The following is a 17468-nucleotide window of genomic DNA, read 5'->3' on the forward strand; positions in this document are numbered from 1 at the left end:
TAACACACAAAGGGTCATTCATCTCGGAGTGGAGGGGCATTTCATTTTAAGTGGGGTTATTTGAGAGATAACGACCAGAGCATATCTCTGAAAGTCTGCTGAACACTTTAGAGAAAAATGTCTTTTAACAACACGATCAGATTCATTTATTGAGAAGTACGAGTTCTAAAGGTTGTGCATAGCATGAACGACAGTCTTTCAGAAACAAATTTAAAGCGCTACTTTTTGGAGTACCAACAGCAGCACTGTCCTCTCTATTTACGACTTTTCATGTAGAAATACTGTGATTAGTCAAAAACAATATAAATAAAAAATCAATTTCAGATCAAATGAGAAAATAATTAGTTGAAATTGAAAAAGTGGATTTGAATAAGATGAGACAGATTCTCTTTACCGTGTTTTCAGGTACAATTATGATTTACTCTTATATAACACCAAAAATCACCCATAATGCTGAGAAGTGAACCACATTACCTGCAGCTCGTTTCTATAGGCCTATAAGTTATTCATGCACGTCGACTTTAATGCGTACTTCCAATTTTCCAGCACATTTTAAGCACCGGTTTAATGAGGAGCAGCATTCACTAAAATTCCCCGCAAGGGGAAAAAGTGCCTCGAACACACTGCAGGATTTATAATTCATAATCTCTTCTGCCTCGCCGGCATGTAATTGCCTGGAGTGCATTTAAACCAAAGATAAATTCAGGTCAAGCAAAGCTCCAAACAAACGTTGAGGAAAAACAGATTAGGAAATTGCTAAAATTTTAATCAGAATCATTCTTATTTTTATTCTGAAAAAGGAACATTCATTCATGCATAGCTTTGGCTGTTAGTCAATGAGTCAACTGAGATGCAAAATGGGATGATGAATGGATGGGTCACCTATCGATGCTGATGGCACATAAGTTGAGGATGCTGGCGGTGCACATCATGACATCCAGCGTGAGCAGAATGTCACAGTGGATCCGACTGAATCTCCATTCACCCACAACCTACACAAACACATCAAACATCAGTGCTTGTGTGCTTTTTGAAATATCAGCATAAAATCTGCATATGCCACTTAGAACGCAGGAGACCATCTATAAAACGTGTAAAGTGACCAATCACATTGTTTTGTTCTTATATAGGGTTCTATGATATCAGAGATATGGAAAATGCAAACGAATCATGAAATCCAGTCATAAAAACTACTTCACTACAATCGGTTAAATTAAAAGTTTGGTTAAGCTTGAAGAAATTGTGACAGAAATATATTACTATTGTATAGTAGAATGTACTTAAAGTAATGATAATAAAAATAATAAAACTTTTTTAAGGAAAGGACTTTTTTAAGGGCTTTTTTCTTCAAGTTTTAATTTTAACAGTAAACCTCCATGTTGTGCAGCACTTTGTTTGCCAAAAAATAAAAGGATTATTTTTTTTTAATTATTTTAATTTTATTACATTTTAAAACTTTAATTAAAAGTGCAATGTGTAAATTTTAGCGGCATCTAGAGGTGAGGTTGCAAACTGCAACTAACGGCACGGACCCCTAGCATCCCTCCCTTTCGGAGAAGCTACGGTGGCTGTCTGGCCGACACACAAGACAAAGATGTCATTGTCTGAGAAAGCAGAGAAGCAATGAGGTTTCTTCTTATCTCTAACAAAGAACGGTCTCTGCTTCTAATAAACCAGACAACTACTACTACTTTGTGCGTATTCAACATAGTGACGATGCAAGCTGCCTCTAAAAACACAAACGATTTAGAAGAACAATAACATAGTGACTAAACACGCTCTGTAGAGTGTTTGTCCATTTAGGGCTGCTGTAGAAACATGTCGGCGCATAATGGCGACTTGAGGGGGGACCCGAGGTGTATGAGAAAGAAATGACTCCATTGCCTCCCCAACCCCGAATCATGCCTTTATTTGATTACCACTATTTTTGATAATAAATTAAATCATAAATCCAGAAAAAAAGAAAAAAGAAAAAAGGAATACATTATTAAAATGTTTAGTTTTTTTTTTAAGTTCAATAACTAAAAAAAAAAAAAACAGTTTTAGGAATTAAATTGATTAGACATGCTTTTTGATTATTAAACTCTAATTAAACCATTAAAATGGAATCCAGAAATATTTAAATAGAAAAAAAATGAATTTTGGAAAAAATAAAAAGGAATTCATAGGGCCCCAAAAATATAGTTTTTGTTAAAGTTTTAACTAAAATTTATGGCGCCTCGCACACGATTTACTAATTCGTTCCCCCGATTTACTAAATTGTGCGCACAATTTACTTATTCGTTCCCTCGATTTACTAAATTGTGCGCACGATTTACTTATTCGTTCCCTCGATTTACTAAATCATGTGCACGATTTACTATTTCGTTCCCTCGATTTACTAAATTGTGCGCATGATTTACTTATTCGTTCCCTCGATTTGCTAAATTGTGCGCATGATTTACTATTTCGTTCCCTCGATTTACTAAATTGTGGGCATGATTTACTTATTCGTCCCCTCGATTTATAAATCGTGTGCACAATTTATTATTTCCTTCCCTCGATATATACTAAATCCTTCACAATATTTATTTGTTCCCTCGATTTACTAAATCATGTGCATGATTTACTATTTAGTTCCCTCGATTTACTAAATCATGCACACAATTTACTTACTTGTTCCCTCGATTTACTAATTTGTGCACACGATTTACTTATTTGTTCCCTCGACTGACTAATGTGTGTGCAAGATTTACTTATTCCCTCGATTTACTAAACCAGGTGCATGATTTACTATTTTGTTCCTTCAATTTACTAAATCGTGCACACTATTTATTATTTTGTTCCCTTGATTTGATAATTGTGCACACGATTTAGCCTACTATTTTTTCCCTGCATGTCATGTACAGGTCTCTGTACAAACAGAATCCAGAAAAACTAAATTTGGAAAAATTTAAACAGATTTCAGAGAGCCCTTCTTATGTGCTTATCAGGGTGGCAACTACTGTACATTTAATTACCAAGTAAACTGACCAATTAGTACATATACTAACCTCCAGATAGACGCCCCAGGGCATCACCAGTGTGGCCAAGAGCAAGTCCGACACGGCCAGAGACACAATGAGGTAATTGGTGGTGGTCTGCAACGCTTTCTCTCGTGACACGGCCACACACACCAACACGTTACCGAACACCACGCAAAAAATCAGCAACACCAATAACACAGCGTAGAAGTTATACGGCGGTGAGGAGGGAGATGGAGCCACGGAGCAGTTTGACTGCGGGAGAAACGAGGACAGGGATGGAGGGAGGGAGGAAAATGCCATGGAGGAAAGAGATGGAGATGAATTCAGGGTTGGGGAGGCAATAGAGTCGTTGTCTTCCGTTACGTCGAGAAGAGGCATTATGCAGCTTCTCTGGGCACCTGGAAAGACACGAATGACATAAAAATTATTCAAGGAATAGATCAGCCAAAAATTACAATTCTGTCATTATTAAATCATTAACAATTTTGCTATGTTCCTCAACCTGATATTTCCCATGCGCACAGGTGTAACAGGTTTATCACATCAACACTATTTAAATGAGCTGTTAGCGAAGCACATTTGATCCACTTCATTATTAATATACACCAAAAATGATAACTATAAAGATAATTATAATGATAACTATACAAACAATAACAGTCTGTTTATTCTAAGCTCGAGTGCTTGAGTGTTTTCCTAAGCTTGAGTGTTTCTGCTGTTCTTGTTGCATTTACGCCTTTAACTCCCTGAGGTCTGAAAACGCGCCAGCGCGTTTTGCAGGATTTTTTTCACATTGCAGCAAATCAGACTTAAAATACTCTGTCATTTCTTGTCATAAAGACATAAGTAATATATCAATTGAAACTATAGAATGTCTTCTTTTATTTGTATACACTCAGAGTAAAAACACAATGTTGTGCTTTTTGTAAAATAAAGAAAACTAACATGATGCGTGATCTCTCCTCTCCCTCTGAACGAAGTCCAATCTGATAGTTCTCAGAAAATGAACTGTAACTTATGAATACTAATGACAAAAAAAATGACACTTACGTCTAAAGAAACGTTGAAATGTCAGGTTTTAAATCATGCAAGTCAAATCGAAAACATTCTGTGTTTATGTAATCTGTATGAAAAGAGAGCCATGTCAGAAGTCTGTGATTCAGCTCATTATCCGCTAATGCGGCCACGCCCACGGAGGGAGCGCTATTCAGAGCCAATACATGCATACATCGTCTCAATCGTGTATTTATTGTCTTGAAAAGTGTTTATTTGGATGTTAAAGCAATGGTTAGCGATCTCTAGAAGACATGCCGTTAGTTCCTAGTTCCTTTTCTTCTTTATAATAATTTGTGGCCTAAAGGTGTACAGAGAGCGCCCTCCGGCTGCAAATATGAATTAAAAACACCATTCCTGAAATGTCCTCTTCTTCTTTAGAATAATTTGTGGACTAAATGTGCACAGAGAGCGCCCTCCGGCTGCAAGTATGAATTAAAAACACAGTATCCAGCACTCATAGTGATGACAATAAATATTACTTCTCAGTATAGAACATTGACATAAATATATAAGAATCCATCAATATTTCTCCAAATGTGCATGCTTTTAAGCTAAAAGCCTATATGAAATGCCATAGAGGTAACATAATTGTTCAGACACTTTGCATCACAGAAATACATTATATTTTAAAGAATATAATATACTTTTTTTGGCCTTATTTCAGTGACTTAAGTTTTTTGTTTTTTCAATAACCACGCATAAACATTATTCCTTCAAAAATACAAACATGTACGTACATGTTCCTCACATATTATTGTAGCCTAGTTTGTGCTGAATACAGTGTAATGACACTTTTGTCATTTATATGTTTATGAACAACTGAAAAAAGCACAAATGTCAGGGCATGCCAAAACTTCTCCAAGCCCCAAATCAGCCTCAGACTCCAGAGGGTTAACCAGCAGATGTCCTCAGCATGCTTTGTTTGAGTGAATCTAGCTAGTGTAATCGATCTAATCTAACAGTGAATTTAGCTGACGAAGTTAATATATTGGAATAAAAACAACACCTAGTCCTTTTCATTGCAACTTCAAAGGAAGCAAGACAATGTTGTCGAAACTAGCGCTGGATACCTGAGGTAATTTTGTGTTACTCTGTTTGCTAGCCTGGCATAATGATCACATCGTTAATACTTCTCAACATTTATTCATAGGGTATGACTGATCCTTGAAAAGGGGGTTTGACTTGTCAAACAGTGGTGGATTTTTCTGGACCTCAGCGATGAACTTCTCCGCGATGAACTTCTCCGTAACGTTGTATGCCATTTTAAATGCGCGAGCTGGATTCTGATTGGCTGTCAGGGATTTATCATTCAACAGCTGGAAAAAAAATTGTTCAGAAAGTGATCCCAATGATATCGTTCCTCTATATCGTTATCGTTATAGCTGTGGTGTGGACTCTGCTATTCTTTTATATTTAGAACGATTTTTAAAACTATATCTTTATCTTTATAGTTATCGTTCTTGGTGTGAAGGGGCCTTAAGAAAAAAAACATAAAAGGTACTGGAATTGTACTGCCAAAAAGTTTAGGGACATTTGATTCAACTCTAAAACATCACAATGCAATGCATAATTAAAAATACCTATGAAAATCAATACAAACTTATCATCACAGTACATTGTGCTCTATTTTTAATTACTTTTCTAAGAGTGAACAATATTATTAGTTTATTTTATATTAAGGAACTGGTTAATTGTAGTCAACAGCATTAAAAATGCTTACTATTACCAGTGATTAAATGCCTATTGAATAGCATGTCATTGAATCAATACCAAACAAAAACAAGCTGCAACTGTTTATTTAAAGCATGAATTCTGAATGCAATTTCTGCTAAATCCTGTTCCCAGCTGCACACACATGCATGATCAGGCCTTCAGCGCATTAAAATGTAACTTCTCATTACTTGTCATTTTGCAAGCACTTCAGTGAAAGTGGCGCCCAACGCGGGGACTAATTGCATCGGCGGTCTGCTCTGTGGCATCAAGGGCTTTGCTCAAGGGAACAAGTGTAAAGCTACAGTGAGGCACGACTGCAGCTACATCCAGAACAGTCACGCATGAGTCACGTAACGGCAGGTTTTTAATTTATTAGACTATTGAAACTATTGAACAAAAACACAGTTACCTTGGAAGCACTTGATCGCATTTGAAGGTTGTTCATCCACCGTTCAGCTCAAAGTAAAAACTAAAGTGTAAGAAAGTTTCAAAGTAACAGTTCTTATCTGCTTCGAAAACAGTACAACGTACTGCAACAATGCTCTAAAACGAGCCTGAATTTTAAGCTTCACAATCACATTAAATTAACACAGTTAAGAAAAATCTATGAAAAAGAGGAAAAGCAATTAGTAATGATTTGCTGTGCTCCATTGATCGGTTTTGAAGAAGTGTAGATCAATGGACACAGTCACAACACCAAGTCAACACTAAGCTATGCATCCATCCTTCATAAACATAATCCATACAGCTCCAGGGGGTTAATAAAGGCCTTCTGAAGCGAAGTGATGGGTCTTTGGAAGAAAAATATCCATATTTAAAACTTTATTATAATAACTATCTTCTGGCAGATGGCGTACTCATCGATTTGCGGCAGAAGAGTAACCCTGACTCAATGCATGATGTATTGACAAAAGTGGAAGAGCAGAGGATAGAGCAAAACAAAACATGAGTTAAAAGTCTAAAATGAGAAATTTTAAAGAGAAATGTTGGAAGATTTCGATATAAGAGAAGAGGAGCTTGAATTTGTTTGCCCAGCCATATTTGTTTGAACCGTGAGAGGCGTCTAAGCTTACGATACGCCTACAACCTGTGTCATACATCGTTTCGGGGGTTAAGTGGGTATACTTAGTTTTTTTTTTTTATGCACAGTCAAACGCACAGCCTTGCAAAGCATACTTCATTTGAATCATGAGAGTACATAGGCGTTTGACGCATGTGCAGTTTTGAGCAATCTCTCGCCACGAGTTACAACCCATTTAAATATCTTTGTATTCATTCATGATAAATGAGGGAACACTGTAAAAGGCATTCTGTGGGTTTGTGGATTTCATGGAATTAACTTTACAATTTACATAAAGTCATTAACGATATAAAATGCTGGGTTAAAAACAACACAACTTGGGTTGAAAATGGACAAACTCAGCAAATGGGTAGTTTTAACCAAGCAATTGGTTTGTTTTAACCCAGCGAATGGGTTGTTTTAACCTGCTGGTTAGTTTTATTTAACTCAACTAATGTAACAAATGAGGGTACACTGTAAAAAGTCATTCTGATGGTTTGTAGAGTTCATGGAATTAAAGTGCAAAAAAAAATGCAGTTAACCGTTAAAACGTCTACATGTACTCACACTCAAAAAAATATTTCAGGCTAAACATAAGTTTTATGTAATTGAATTACATATAAAATTTCCATCCATTTGGATTACATAGTTTTTACATAAACAAAATAATAAACTTAATGTGATTCATATTTGTAAGTCATATGTAAATGAAATAGGTAAGATTTATCTAATAGTATGCCCAGTCTATATAACACTGCTTAGTGTTCACGTGTTTGCGCACTACTGAGTTAAAGTACCATTGAAGCATGTGTCAGAGTTAATGAGATAATTAAGTGATTAATTGAGTGATGATTGAGCATTATTGAAAACACCTGATGATAACAAGCAGAATCACCAAAGGAGAAAATCACAATTTTTAAGCCACCATCGTGGAGATGAGGGTTTGCTTTAGTTGGGCTCTTGACCCTTCACTCTTTAATATTAGTTTTTGTTTGGGCTGTTGTAACAGCTAGTCAAGCAAAGAGAAAAGATGATCAGGTGGTGTTGGTTATGTTATCACATAATCATTATTTGATCTGAATCATTGAACTCATTTAGAGATCAATCTCTGAATTAGATTTACATTATTGATTGCAGCAGCACTGGTGTTCTACAGTAGAAAACCAGCTTTATACAACAACATAATCTGAAAAATCTCTCAAAAGTTCTGATCAAAAAAAAAAAAGTTACGTGTTTAGAGACACAGACATCAAGAATCAGCCTGTGAATCTCAACAGTGGTGACCATCAAAAAGCATGTTGCAATGCATTCTGGGAGCCACCAATCAAAATCCATCCATGGCTCCCATCATGCATTGCTGCATGAATAAATTATGAGCTGAATTGTCTTAGTAATTTCCTTTATTGTCACTATTTTTTTTTCTGTTTTTCTGTGACTTTTTAGTAGCTTGTTTTCTAATGTTCAGAGTTGATCTGTTGATCAGAATATGTTGCTTGTCACCGTCATTGAGATTCACAGGCTGATTCTTGATGTCTGTGTGTGCCTAAAAGACAAACTTTTCTTTTTTTTTATTCTGAACAACTTTTGAGAATAACTTTGGATATATTGAATCACAGTGCTGCTGCAATCAATCATGTTAATTTATCTCAGAGATTGAGCTCTATATTAGTTCAGTTATTCACACAAATAATGATTACGTGAAAACATAACCAACACCACCTGATCATCTTTTCTCTTTGCTTGATTAGCTGTTACAACAGTCCAAACAAAAACTAATATTAAATGGTCAAAGGTCAAGAGCCCAACTGAAGCAAACCCTCATCTCCACGATGGTGGCTTAAAAATTGTGATTTTCTCCTTTGGTGATTCTGCTTGTTATCATCAGGTGTCTTCAATAATGCTCAATCATCACTCAATTAATCACTTAATTATCTCATTAACTCTGACACTGCTTCAATGGTACATTAACTCAGTAGTGCGCAAACACGTGAACACTAAGCAGTGTTATATAGACTGGGCATACTATTAGATAAATCTTACCTATTTCATTTACATATGACTTACAAATATGAATCACATTAAGTTTATTATTTTGTTTATGTAAAAACTATGTAATCCAAATGGATGGAAATTTTATATGTAATTCAATTACATAAAACTTATGTTTAGCCTGAAATATTTTTTTGAGTGCATGTGTGTTTTTTTTCCTCTTATGTGTTTTTTAACAGGTGCAATGTAATGAGATGGAGGTGTAAAATCAAGCAGAATGCATGGTGATCTTTTACATTACATACTACAACACCGGTGCCTTGTCTGCATTTGTATTGCACAATTTTCTAATAAAGTTTTCTTAATAAAGAGTTCTTTGATGTCTGTCTGTTATTAATACTTAAATTCCGATTTAATTAATTTAAATACATTAATTTAAATAATCAACTTAATATTATTAATAATATTAAATTAATTTTGTGTAATGTCAAAATAATTTCGTTAAGTAGTATTCATTAATATAGTTTTGTTTTGTCTCATGAACCCAATATTTTTTATTAAATTTTACTTATTTTTTTGTGTGCTATTTGCAGTTACTCATTTTAAAGGTGCCCTCGAATGAAAAATTGAATTTATCTTGGCATAGTTACATAACAAGAGTTCAGTACATGGAAATGACATACAGTGAGTCTCAAACTCCATTGTTTCCTCCTTCTTATATAAATCTCATTTGTTTAAAAGACCTCAGAAGAACAGGCGAATCTCAACATAACACCGACTGTTACGTAACAGTCGGGGTGTACGCCCCCAATATTTGCATATGCCAGCCCACGTTTCCAACATTATAAAAGGCATTAGACAAGGGCAGCCAGTATTAACGTCTGGATGTGCACAACCAAATCATCAGACTAGGTAAGCAAGCAAGAACAATAGCGAAAAATGGCAGATGGAGCAATAATAACTGACATGATCCATGATAACATGATATTTTTAGTGATATTTGTAAATTGTCTTTCTAAATGTTTCATTAGCATGTTGCTAATGTACTGTTAAATGTGGTTAAAGTTACCATCGTTTCTTACTGTATTCACGGAGACAAGAGAGCCGTCGCTATTTTCATTATTAAACACTTGCAGTCTGTATAATTCATAAACACAACTTCATTCTTTATAAATCTCTCCAACAGTGTAGCATTAGCCGTTAGCCACGGAGCACTATCAAACTCATTCAAAATCAGAAGTAAACAATATAACAGTATACAATACTGTACATAATCCGATGCATGCATGACGAACACTTTGTAAAGATCCATTTTGAGGGTTATATTAGCTGTGTGAACTTTGTTTATGCACTGTTCAAGGCAAGCGCGAGCTCTGTGGGCGGATAGCACGGGATTTAAAGGGGCCGCAGCATAAAATCGGCGCGTTTATAATGATGCCCCAAAATAGGCAGTTAAAAAAATTAATTAAAAAAAATCTATGGGGTATTTTGAGCTGAAAATTCACAGACACATTCAGGGGACACCTTAGACTTATATTACATCTTTTAAAAACATAATCTAGGGCACCTTTAAAGGGTTCACTTTTAAGGAGCTCATTTGATAAATTTTAACTCAATTCTTAATTGTTAAATTTTAATTAATAATATTGCTTGTAATCTGTTGCCACAATTTTTTTTTTTGAGTAGCTATAGGGTATTATTTTTTACAGTGTACTTATTTAACATCTTCGCACAATCTCTCGTCTATGTAGGCCTCCACTGATGTCTGTTCTGTTTATTCAGTTTTTCTTTGACTACCTTGAATCGACGCCCCAGGGCACGGTTGCCACCTTGTAGATAAGCAAATTATTGCACAAAAAAAAATGTAAATGCACATATGCGACAAGCAAGTACAAAGTACGCTCAGTTACAAAAATCCGGCGGTGCGCGTACTCTTCTGATGACGAAATTCGCATCGCACACTGTATGCTGACCCTTGCGTACGCGTAAAAAGTAAAGTATACTTTGAGCTTTACTCAACTGGTGCACAGTATGCGCAAGGTCGTCTGCCAGAAGCTAGTTATATTAGTTTTAAACATGTATATTTTTCTTACAAAAACCCATTGCTTCACTATAGAAGGCATTTATTAACCCCCTGAAGCTGTATGGATCATATTTATGATGTATTTTTTTTGGCTTCAAAACACATCCCGCCCCCCATATTATAACATGCTATAAATAATAACAGTAATTAGTAGTAATAGTAATAGCAATATGTTTTATTTATGCAGCTTTAAATAGCACAACAACTCCTTGGAGGTTCACTGAGACCATCATCTCAACATTATGATGTCGATGTTTCAGAGGGCAGCAGTTCATTTTAAACGAATTATGCAAACGAGGCTGCAGCTGCGCGGCAGTGAAGCGTACCGGTCCGACCCTGATTAAAGAGAAAGAGGCACTTGGTACACTTTCCAAAAGGGAATCTCTATCCTAGCTTTAGTTCTCATCCTCATGCCTGTTAATCAGGAATCACTCAGGACAATAGACACTGATGAGAGCTCTCGTATCTGTATTTAATCTGAGAGCTGATGAATCTGTCATTACGGAGACACAAACACTGATCACTGATGAGAAAATGATGCCTGTGTGATAATTATGTATTAACTAATGAATGTATGCACTCTAAAAATGAATAGCTCTGCGTGCAGTTTGATTCTAATAATTGCTTCCTAATCTAATAATCACCTCCATCTCCTAAAAATGTCTGCAGCTGATGATCAGTTTTAATTGCTGCATATCAATCTCACAGCCGTCTCCTCATGAATACAGATCACACTGCAATTTATGAAGTGAAGCATATCAATATTTTTTTAATTGGACCATATATGTTTTTTGCATTGTGACATTATTTTCATGACATTGAAGCAGACTTTCTCGTGGGTCCCTACAAATTCATTTTACACTCTAAAAAGTGACGGGTTAAAAACAACGCGAGTTGGGTTGAAAATGGACAAACCCAGCGATTGGGGTATTTTAACCCAGCGGTTGGGTTAGATGTTTGCCCAACCTGCTGGGTAGTTTTATTTAACTCAACTATTGTTTAAAAATTACTGTATTGCTTGCTTAAAATGAACCCTGAAATGAACATTTATTAATAAGTTTAATGAATAATAATTAAATAATAAACATTTATTAAATTGCTTATTAATAAATGTTTATCTTTTGATTATTATTGTTGCCTCTAGTAATTATGTGTCTGATTTTTAATTTCCAACCTATTTTGGGTTCATTTTAAGCCAGCTATATAGTCATTTTTAAACAATAGTTGAGTTAAATAAAACTGCCCAGCACATTGGGCAAACATTTAACCCAACCACTGGGTTAAAACAACCTATTCACTGCGTTTGTCCATTTTCAACCCAACTTGGGTCGTTTTTAACCCAGCATTTTTTAGAGTGTATATTCATAAAATAGAAATTTTACTGCATTACATTGGTAATCACTAGCATAATGTATACTTTAAAATGTACATAAAATCATTAACAATATAAAATGCTTGGTTAAAAACAACCCGATTTGGGTTAAAAATGGACAAACCCAGCAAATGGGTTGTTTTAACCCAGTAGTTGGGGTTAAATGTTTGCCCAACCTGCTGGGTAGTTTTATTGAACTCAACTATTGTTTAAAAAAATACTGTATTGCTTGCTTAAAATGAACCCAAAATATGTTGGAAATTAGCATTTATTAATAAGTTTAATGAATAATAATTAAACAATAAACATTTTTTTAAATTGCTTACTAATATATGTTCACCTTTTGATTATTATTGTTGCCTCGAGTAATTATGTGTCTGATGTATAATTTTAAATTGAATTTAATTTAACCCTATTTGGGGTTTTTTAAAGTCAGTCATATAGTAACTTTTAAACAATAGTTGGGTTAAATAAAACTGCCCAGCACATTTAACCCAACCACTGGGTTAAAACAACCCAATCGCTGGGTTTGTCCATTTTCAACCCAACTTGGATTGTTTTTAACCCAGCATTTTTTAGAGTGTATAATCACTAGCACAATGTATACTTTACAATTTACATAAAATCGATATAAAATGCTGGGTTAAAAACAACCCAATTTAGGTTGAAAATGGACAAACTACCTAACTAAAACAATTGGTTTGTTTTAACCCAGTGAATGTTTTTTTTTTAACCCAGAGGTTGGGTTAAGTATTTGCCCAACCTGCTGGGTAGTTTTATTGAACTCAGCTGTTGTTTAAAAATTACTGTATTATAATTGCTTGCTTAAAATGAACCTAAAATAGGTTGGAAATTAACATTTATTAATGTTTAATAAATGAACGTATTAATAAGTTTAATGAAAAATAATTAATCAATAAACATTTATTAAATTGCTTATTAATAAATGTTCACCTTTTGATTATTATTGTTGCTTCTAGTAATTATGTGTCTGATTTTTAATTTTCAACCTATTTTGGGTTAATTTTAATCCAGCCATATAGTCATTTTTAAACAATAGTTGGGTTAAATAAAACTACCCAGCAGGTTGGCCAAACATTTAACCCAGCCGCTGGGTTAAAACAACCCAGGGGCTGGGTTTGTCCATTTTTAACCCAACTTGGGTTGTTGTAATATAATTTTTCCAACATTACAGTAATGGGAATTTTTTTTGCATAACAATGATACTGAGAAAAACACCTGAAATATTACGAAAAATGAACAAAAATCCTCCATACTGCTGTTTTTGTCATTAAAAGCCTGATTCAGTTCACATGAACAAAAATGGTAATGAATAGGTAATGAGAAAATGACAATTAGGAGGAAAATGTGCATAATTGACATGAAAATCATCTTACAATGAAACAGCGTTCACAACTCATTTCACTTCCTAAATTTGACATATTTCCGAGTGAAACGAGATATTCAATGAGAAAGAAAACATAGGTCATGACTTGATTTTTTCCAGGATAACTGATGATTATTGGATGTTGAAGCGTGTCTATATGACAGGCGTCAGCTGGAATAAGTCATTTCAGAGTTATTACATTTGCATGAAACATGTGAAGACAATCAGGAATGTGCAGAAAGCAAACAGAGTGATTTCACGTTGACCATAATGATCCTAAAAACAGGCTGCAATATGAACGTGTTCTTGACAGGTTGCACAAGATTTCACGCGTTTGAGCGTACCGTTGCTCGAGGCCCATGAAGCTCAGATGAATCTTTTACAGTGCAGAGATGGCCAGTAATAAGGATTCTCATCTGCTGCAGGGGAATGTGTCACTCACTTTCAATGCCTGGACGGCTTCATTAACCAGCTCAAATTTAGATCCATATTTTAGCACTTCTAGGAGTTATTCAACAACAAAGATCTTTCATATAGTTCAAAAGATGAATGAAAACACGAATTGTGTAGTTGAAAGTAACTATATAAACTTTGACGCATAATGTGCATGAAATAGTTCCTATAGAACCACAAACAAAAACATAAATATGTATATACAAAGAGCTCATTATTGCATCTGTAGCCAGATAATGCATGAACAACAGAAGTGAGTGCGCAATAGAAATCCTGGCAGCATTAGAGAGTCAGTGATTGTCCATAGATGCGCCGTTGTTGAATTGAAAATGAGCAGCTTTTCAAGCAACGCTCCCTCTGTTTGCATTTAATGCGACAGGCTTTTGTTTTGTTGTTATGTGACGACTCATCCGATCAGGGCCGCTGGGATGCGCACAAACCTCTACAAATGTTATGAGCACCAGACAAGTGATCAAAAGCCAAAGCGGGAAGTGTTTTCTTTTTGCTTAGGAAAGCTATTGAAGTTTGAATCATGTATATTAATGCAAAACAAACTGTAAAAGGAGAAAAAAAGGAGCAAATTGGAGCATTGGAGAAAAAGGAAATAAAAAGTAACAGTAAAGTAGGGTGCAAAAGACTAAAAAACACAGGGATTTAATAAACATGATGGTCACAATGTTTTAGGTTTTGCACTATTTTTTATGTTACTAATCAAATGTACATAATTGAGTCTCATTGATCAGATGGCTCTTTGTATAGATTTTCTACATCCATTGAAGGAGTCTTGGAGAGAGATTTGCTCATTCATCTTGATTTTCAATTAAACTTTCTAATAATATTTAATGAAAATCTTTGTATTAAATCACAAACATTTAAAGCAGACGCATTTTTACCAGTGGTCTCAGACTTTTAGACCCCACCGTATCATTTTTCTGTATAAACATCAATTTTCTATAAACAAGAAATTTAAAAAACATACAGAATTTCGATTCACTGACAAAAATGAAAGCATAATTTATGTGTAAATGTCAATAGTAATTATGAGGTTTGACGCTTTTTATCAGTGAAATTGAAAAACAAACACCTGTGCAGAAAAAGGCAAGTTGTCACTTTTTATTTCACACTATTTCTTAGGGTGTTTATTTTTTAAATACAGTTTACTGTACACTGACCCCAATAGTGGGGCATGTTGTCACAGTGAGAACCTGCTTATTATAGACTTTTCAGATAAATTGAGCAAGTAAAACAACTATGAAAGACAAAACAATTCATGAAACATCCTGTTAAAGTAACATGTATCAAACTATTGTTTATGTTAAATTATATTGTAATTAATTTACTTAACGAAATTAGCCTACATTGTGACAACTTGCCCCGACCTTTTAAAAACGGAAAAATATCCTAACCTTTTAGTTCATAGCTACCATCATTATATATAATGATTTTTGTATGTTTTTGTGTGTATTTTATATTGTGTTCAATTCATATTGATAGGCTTTTACAAAAAATATGATACAGATTTTTAGTTTTTAGGACAGAAATCATTCTTATTTAAGAGTATAACCAACATACAAAACCTAACTTCAAAGAAAACAAGTAGGCCTACTTCAAAAACCCAAAGTTACTGAGATACATACCTTGTGACAACTTGCCCCGCACTCAAAACGCGCAGAAGGATCAAAATATGACGAATGAATGAGGTAAAGTGACTTACTGTCATTCAGCAGGAGCTTCACACGCATCTCAACAGTCCTACAAGGAAACAACAGAAATTGCTTTCATATTAATGGAGAATAAAGATTTGATTGAGAAGCAGCAGATGAAGTAATCCTGCACATTGCAGCAGATGCACCTGATCTCTGCTCATTTTCGCGCTCTCTGTTCCTCACAGGCGCGCGCCTCCTCCCATCCAGCAAACCGCTGCTGCTTGTTATTCATCCGATTTATATTCATTTACTTTAACGGTTAATAAAATAAACTGTGTCTAAAATAAAGCGCGTTAAGAGCCATATTACTCAAGCGGCTTATTTCTCCTCATGACGGGAACAGCGGCGATAAACTAATAACGTTTATTTATTTGCAGTGATTGTCAATTCAAATCAAACGAAACGGTTTAAACTTTTGAACGTCTGAGCCGTTGATAAACGCACACGTGACAGCACATTTTAAGTTAACGCGCCTTAAAAAGCGTTAAAGCCATAATAACTCAAGCGGTTTATTTCTCCCTGACGGGAAAAGCGGCAACGATAAATAGCGTTTATTTGCATCTATTGTCCGTATAAATCAAAAGAAATCGTTTTAATTTTGTTTGTTTAATTGATTGGATTAGCTGCGGTAAGAGCCGTTGAAAAACGGACACGTGACCACATTAACGCGCCAAAAGAAGAATAGCGGTTGAAGAAGACGGACTGATAACATGGCGGATAGGCAGAGACATGCAGGCAGATATAAAAAGATATAGCTTAAAGAGGTGTATTTTTACTTTATGTCAAGGGCGTAGATTTGGTTTCAACATTGGGGGGGTTGAACGTATGCTGCCTGTTTGTTTTTTTTTTGTTTTGTTTTTTTAATTAAAAAATAATAATCTGTTTTATGTGTAGCGTTATTGGATTATCTATCTATCTATCTATCTATCTATCTATCTATCTATCTATCTATCTATCTATCTATCCTTCATAACTTTATGAAATGTATGTATAATCATTCATCAAATTCTAACATAATGGTGATTCTAAAAAGAAAGAAATTATGTTAAATATTGAAACCGCCAGTAGGCGGCAGCGATTCGCTTTTTTATTGAGTGAGTCACTTAAATCGTTCATTCAGCCAATTCGTTCAAAAGTGAGATTAATTTAGGAAGAAAACAACAAAATGTGAATACTTTTGTCATTGATCATTACAGACACTATTGAAAAATGAACTAACAAAACACACGGCTGTTTTGGTAACTGGTTACAGTTACACTGATAGTTATAGCTACATTGCAATGGATTAGCTAGCTAAAATATGAGTGTATTACACAACATTCTCATACCTCCTTCTCAGTAGCTACATGCTTTATTATTTTTAACGGACCAGCGGTTTAATATAGTTGGCTGGGCAACGGTTCTCTTCATTTTTGGTGCTACCCGCGCTCTCTCATTCAAACCAGTGTTGCCAGATTGGAAATGTCCAATTATCGTACCAGAAGCTCAAAATTATCGTATTTGGAAGAAAATTATCGTACATGACTTTTTAGTATAGGTAAATGAACTAAATTAATAACTAATGATTTTTATAACGGAAAGAATCAATACTGAACTAACTTAAGCTGGACAATCACAATATTTTAGCTGCTGTACAACCAAAAT

At 34.8% G+C, this 17468-nt stretch overlaps 1 protein-coding gene across 4 annotated transcripts in view; it reads right to left on the reverse strand.

Moving 5' to 3' along the window:
• Positions 1–16430, reverse strand: part of drd2l (dopamine receptor D2 like) — a 31471-nt gene extending 15041 nt beyond the window's left edge. The window contains exons 1-5 of one of the 4 annotated variants that reach the window (XM_048153873.1): positions 15971–16428; positions 15833–15870; positions 14010–14166; positions 3033–3403; positions 883–992 (exon numbers count right to left, since the gene is read on the reverse strand). In XM_048153873.1, coding sequence (XP_048009830.1) covers positions 883–992; positions 3033–3383 — 461 coding nt within the window. In that variant the 5' untranslated portion in view covers positions 3384–3403; positions 14010–14166; positions 15833–15870; positions 15971–16428. Of the gene's footprint in view, positions 1–882; positions 993–3032; positions 3404–14009; positions 14167–15755; positions 15871–15970 lie in introns of all 4 variants that reach the window. The other 3 variants (XR_007179196.1, XM_048153871.1, XM_048153872.1) reach the window with 3 other exon arrangements.
• Between the last annotated feature and the right edge of the window lie 1038 nt (positions 16431–17468).

The sequence above is a fragment of the Megalobrama amblycephala genome, linkage group LG13, assembly GCF_018812025.1.
Source record: "Megalobrama amblycephala isolate DHTTF-2021 linkage group LG13, ASM1881202v1, whole genome shotgun sequence".
NCBI classification, from domain to species: Eukaryota; Metazoa; Chordata; class Actinopteri; order Cypriniformes; family Xenocyprididae; genus Megalobrama; species Megalobrama amblycephala.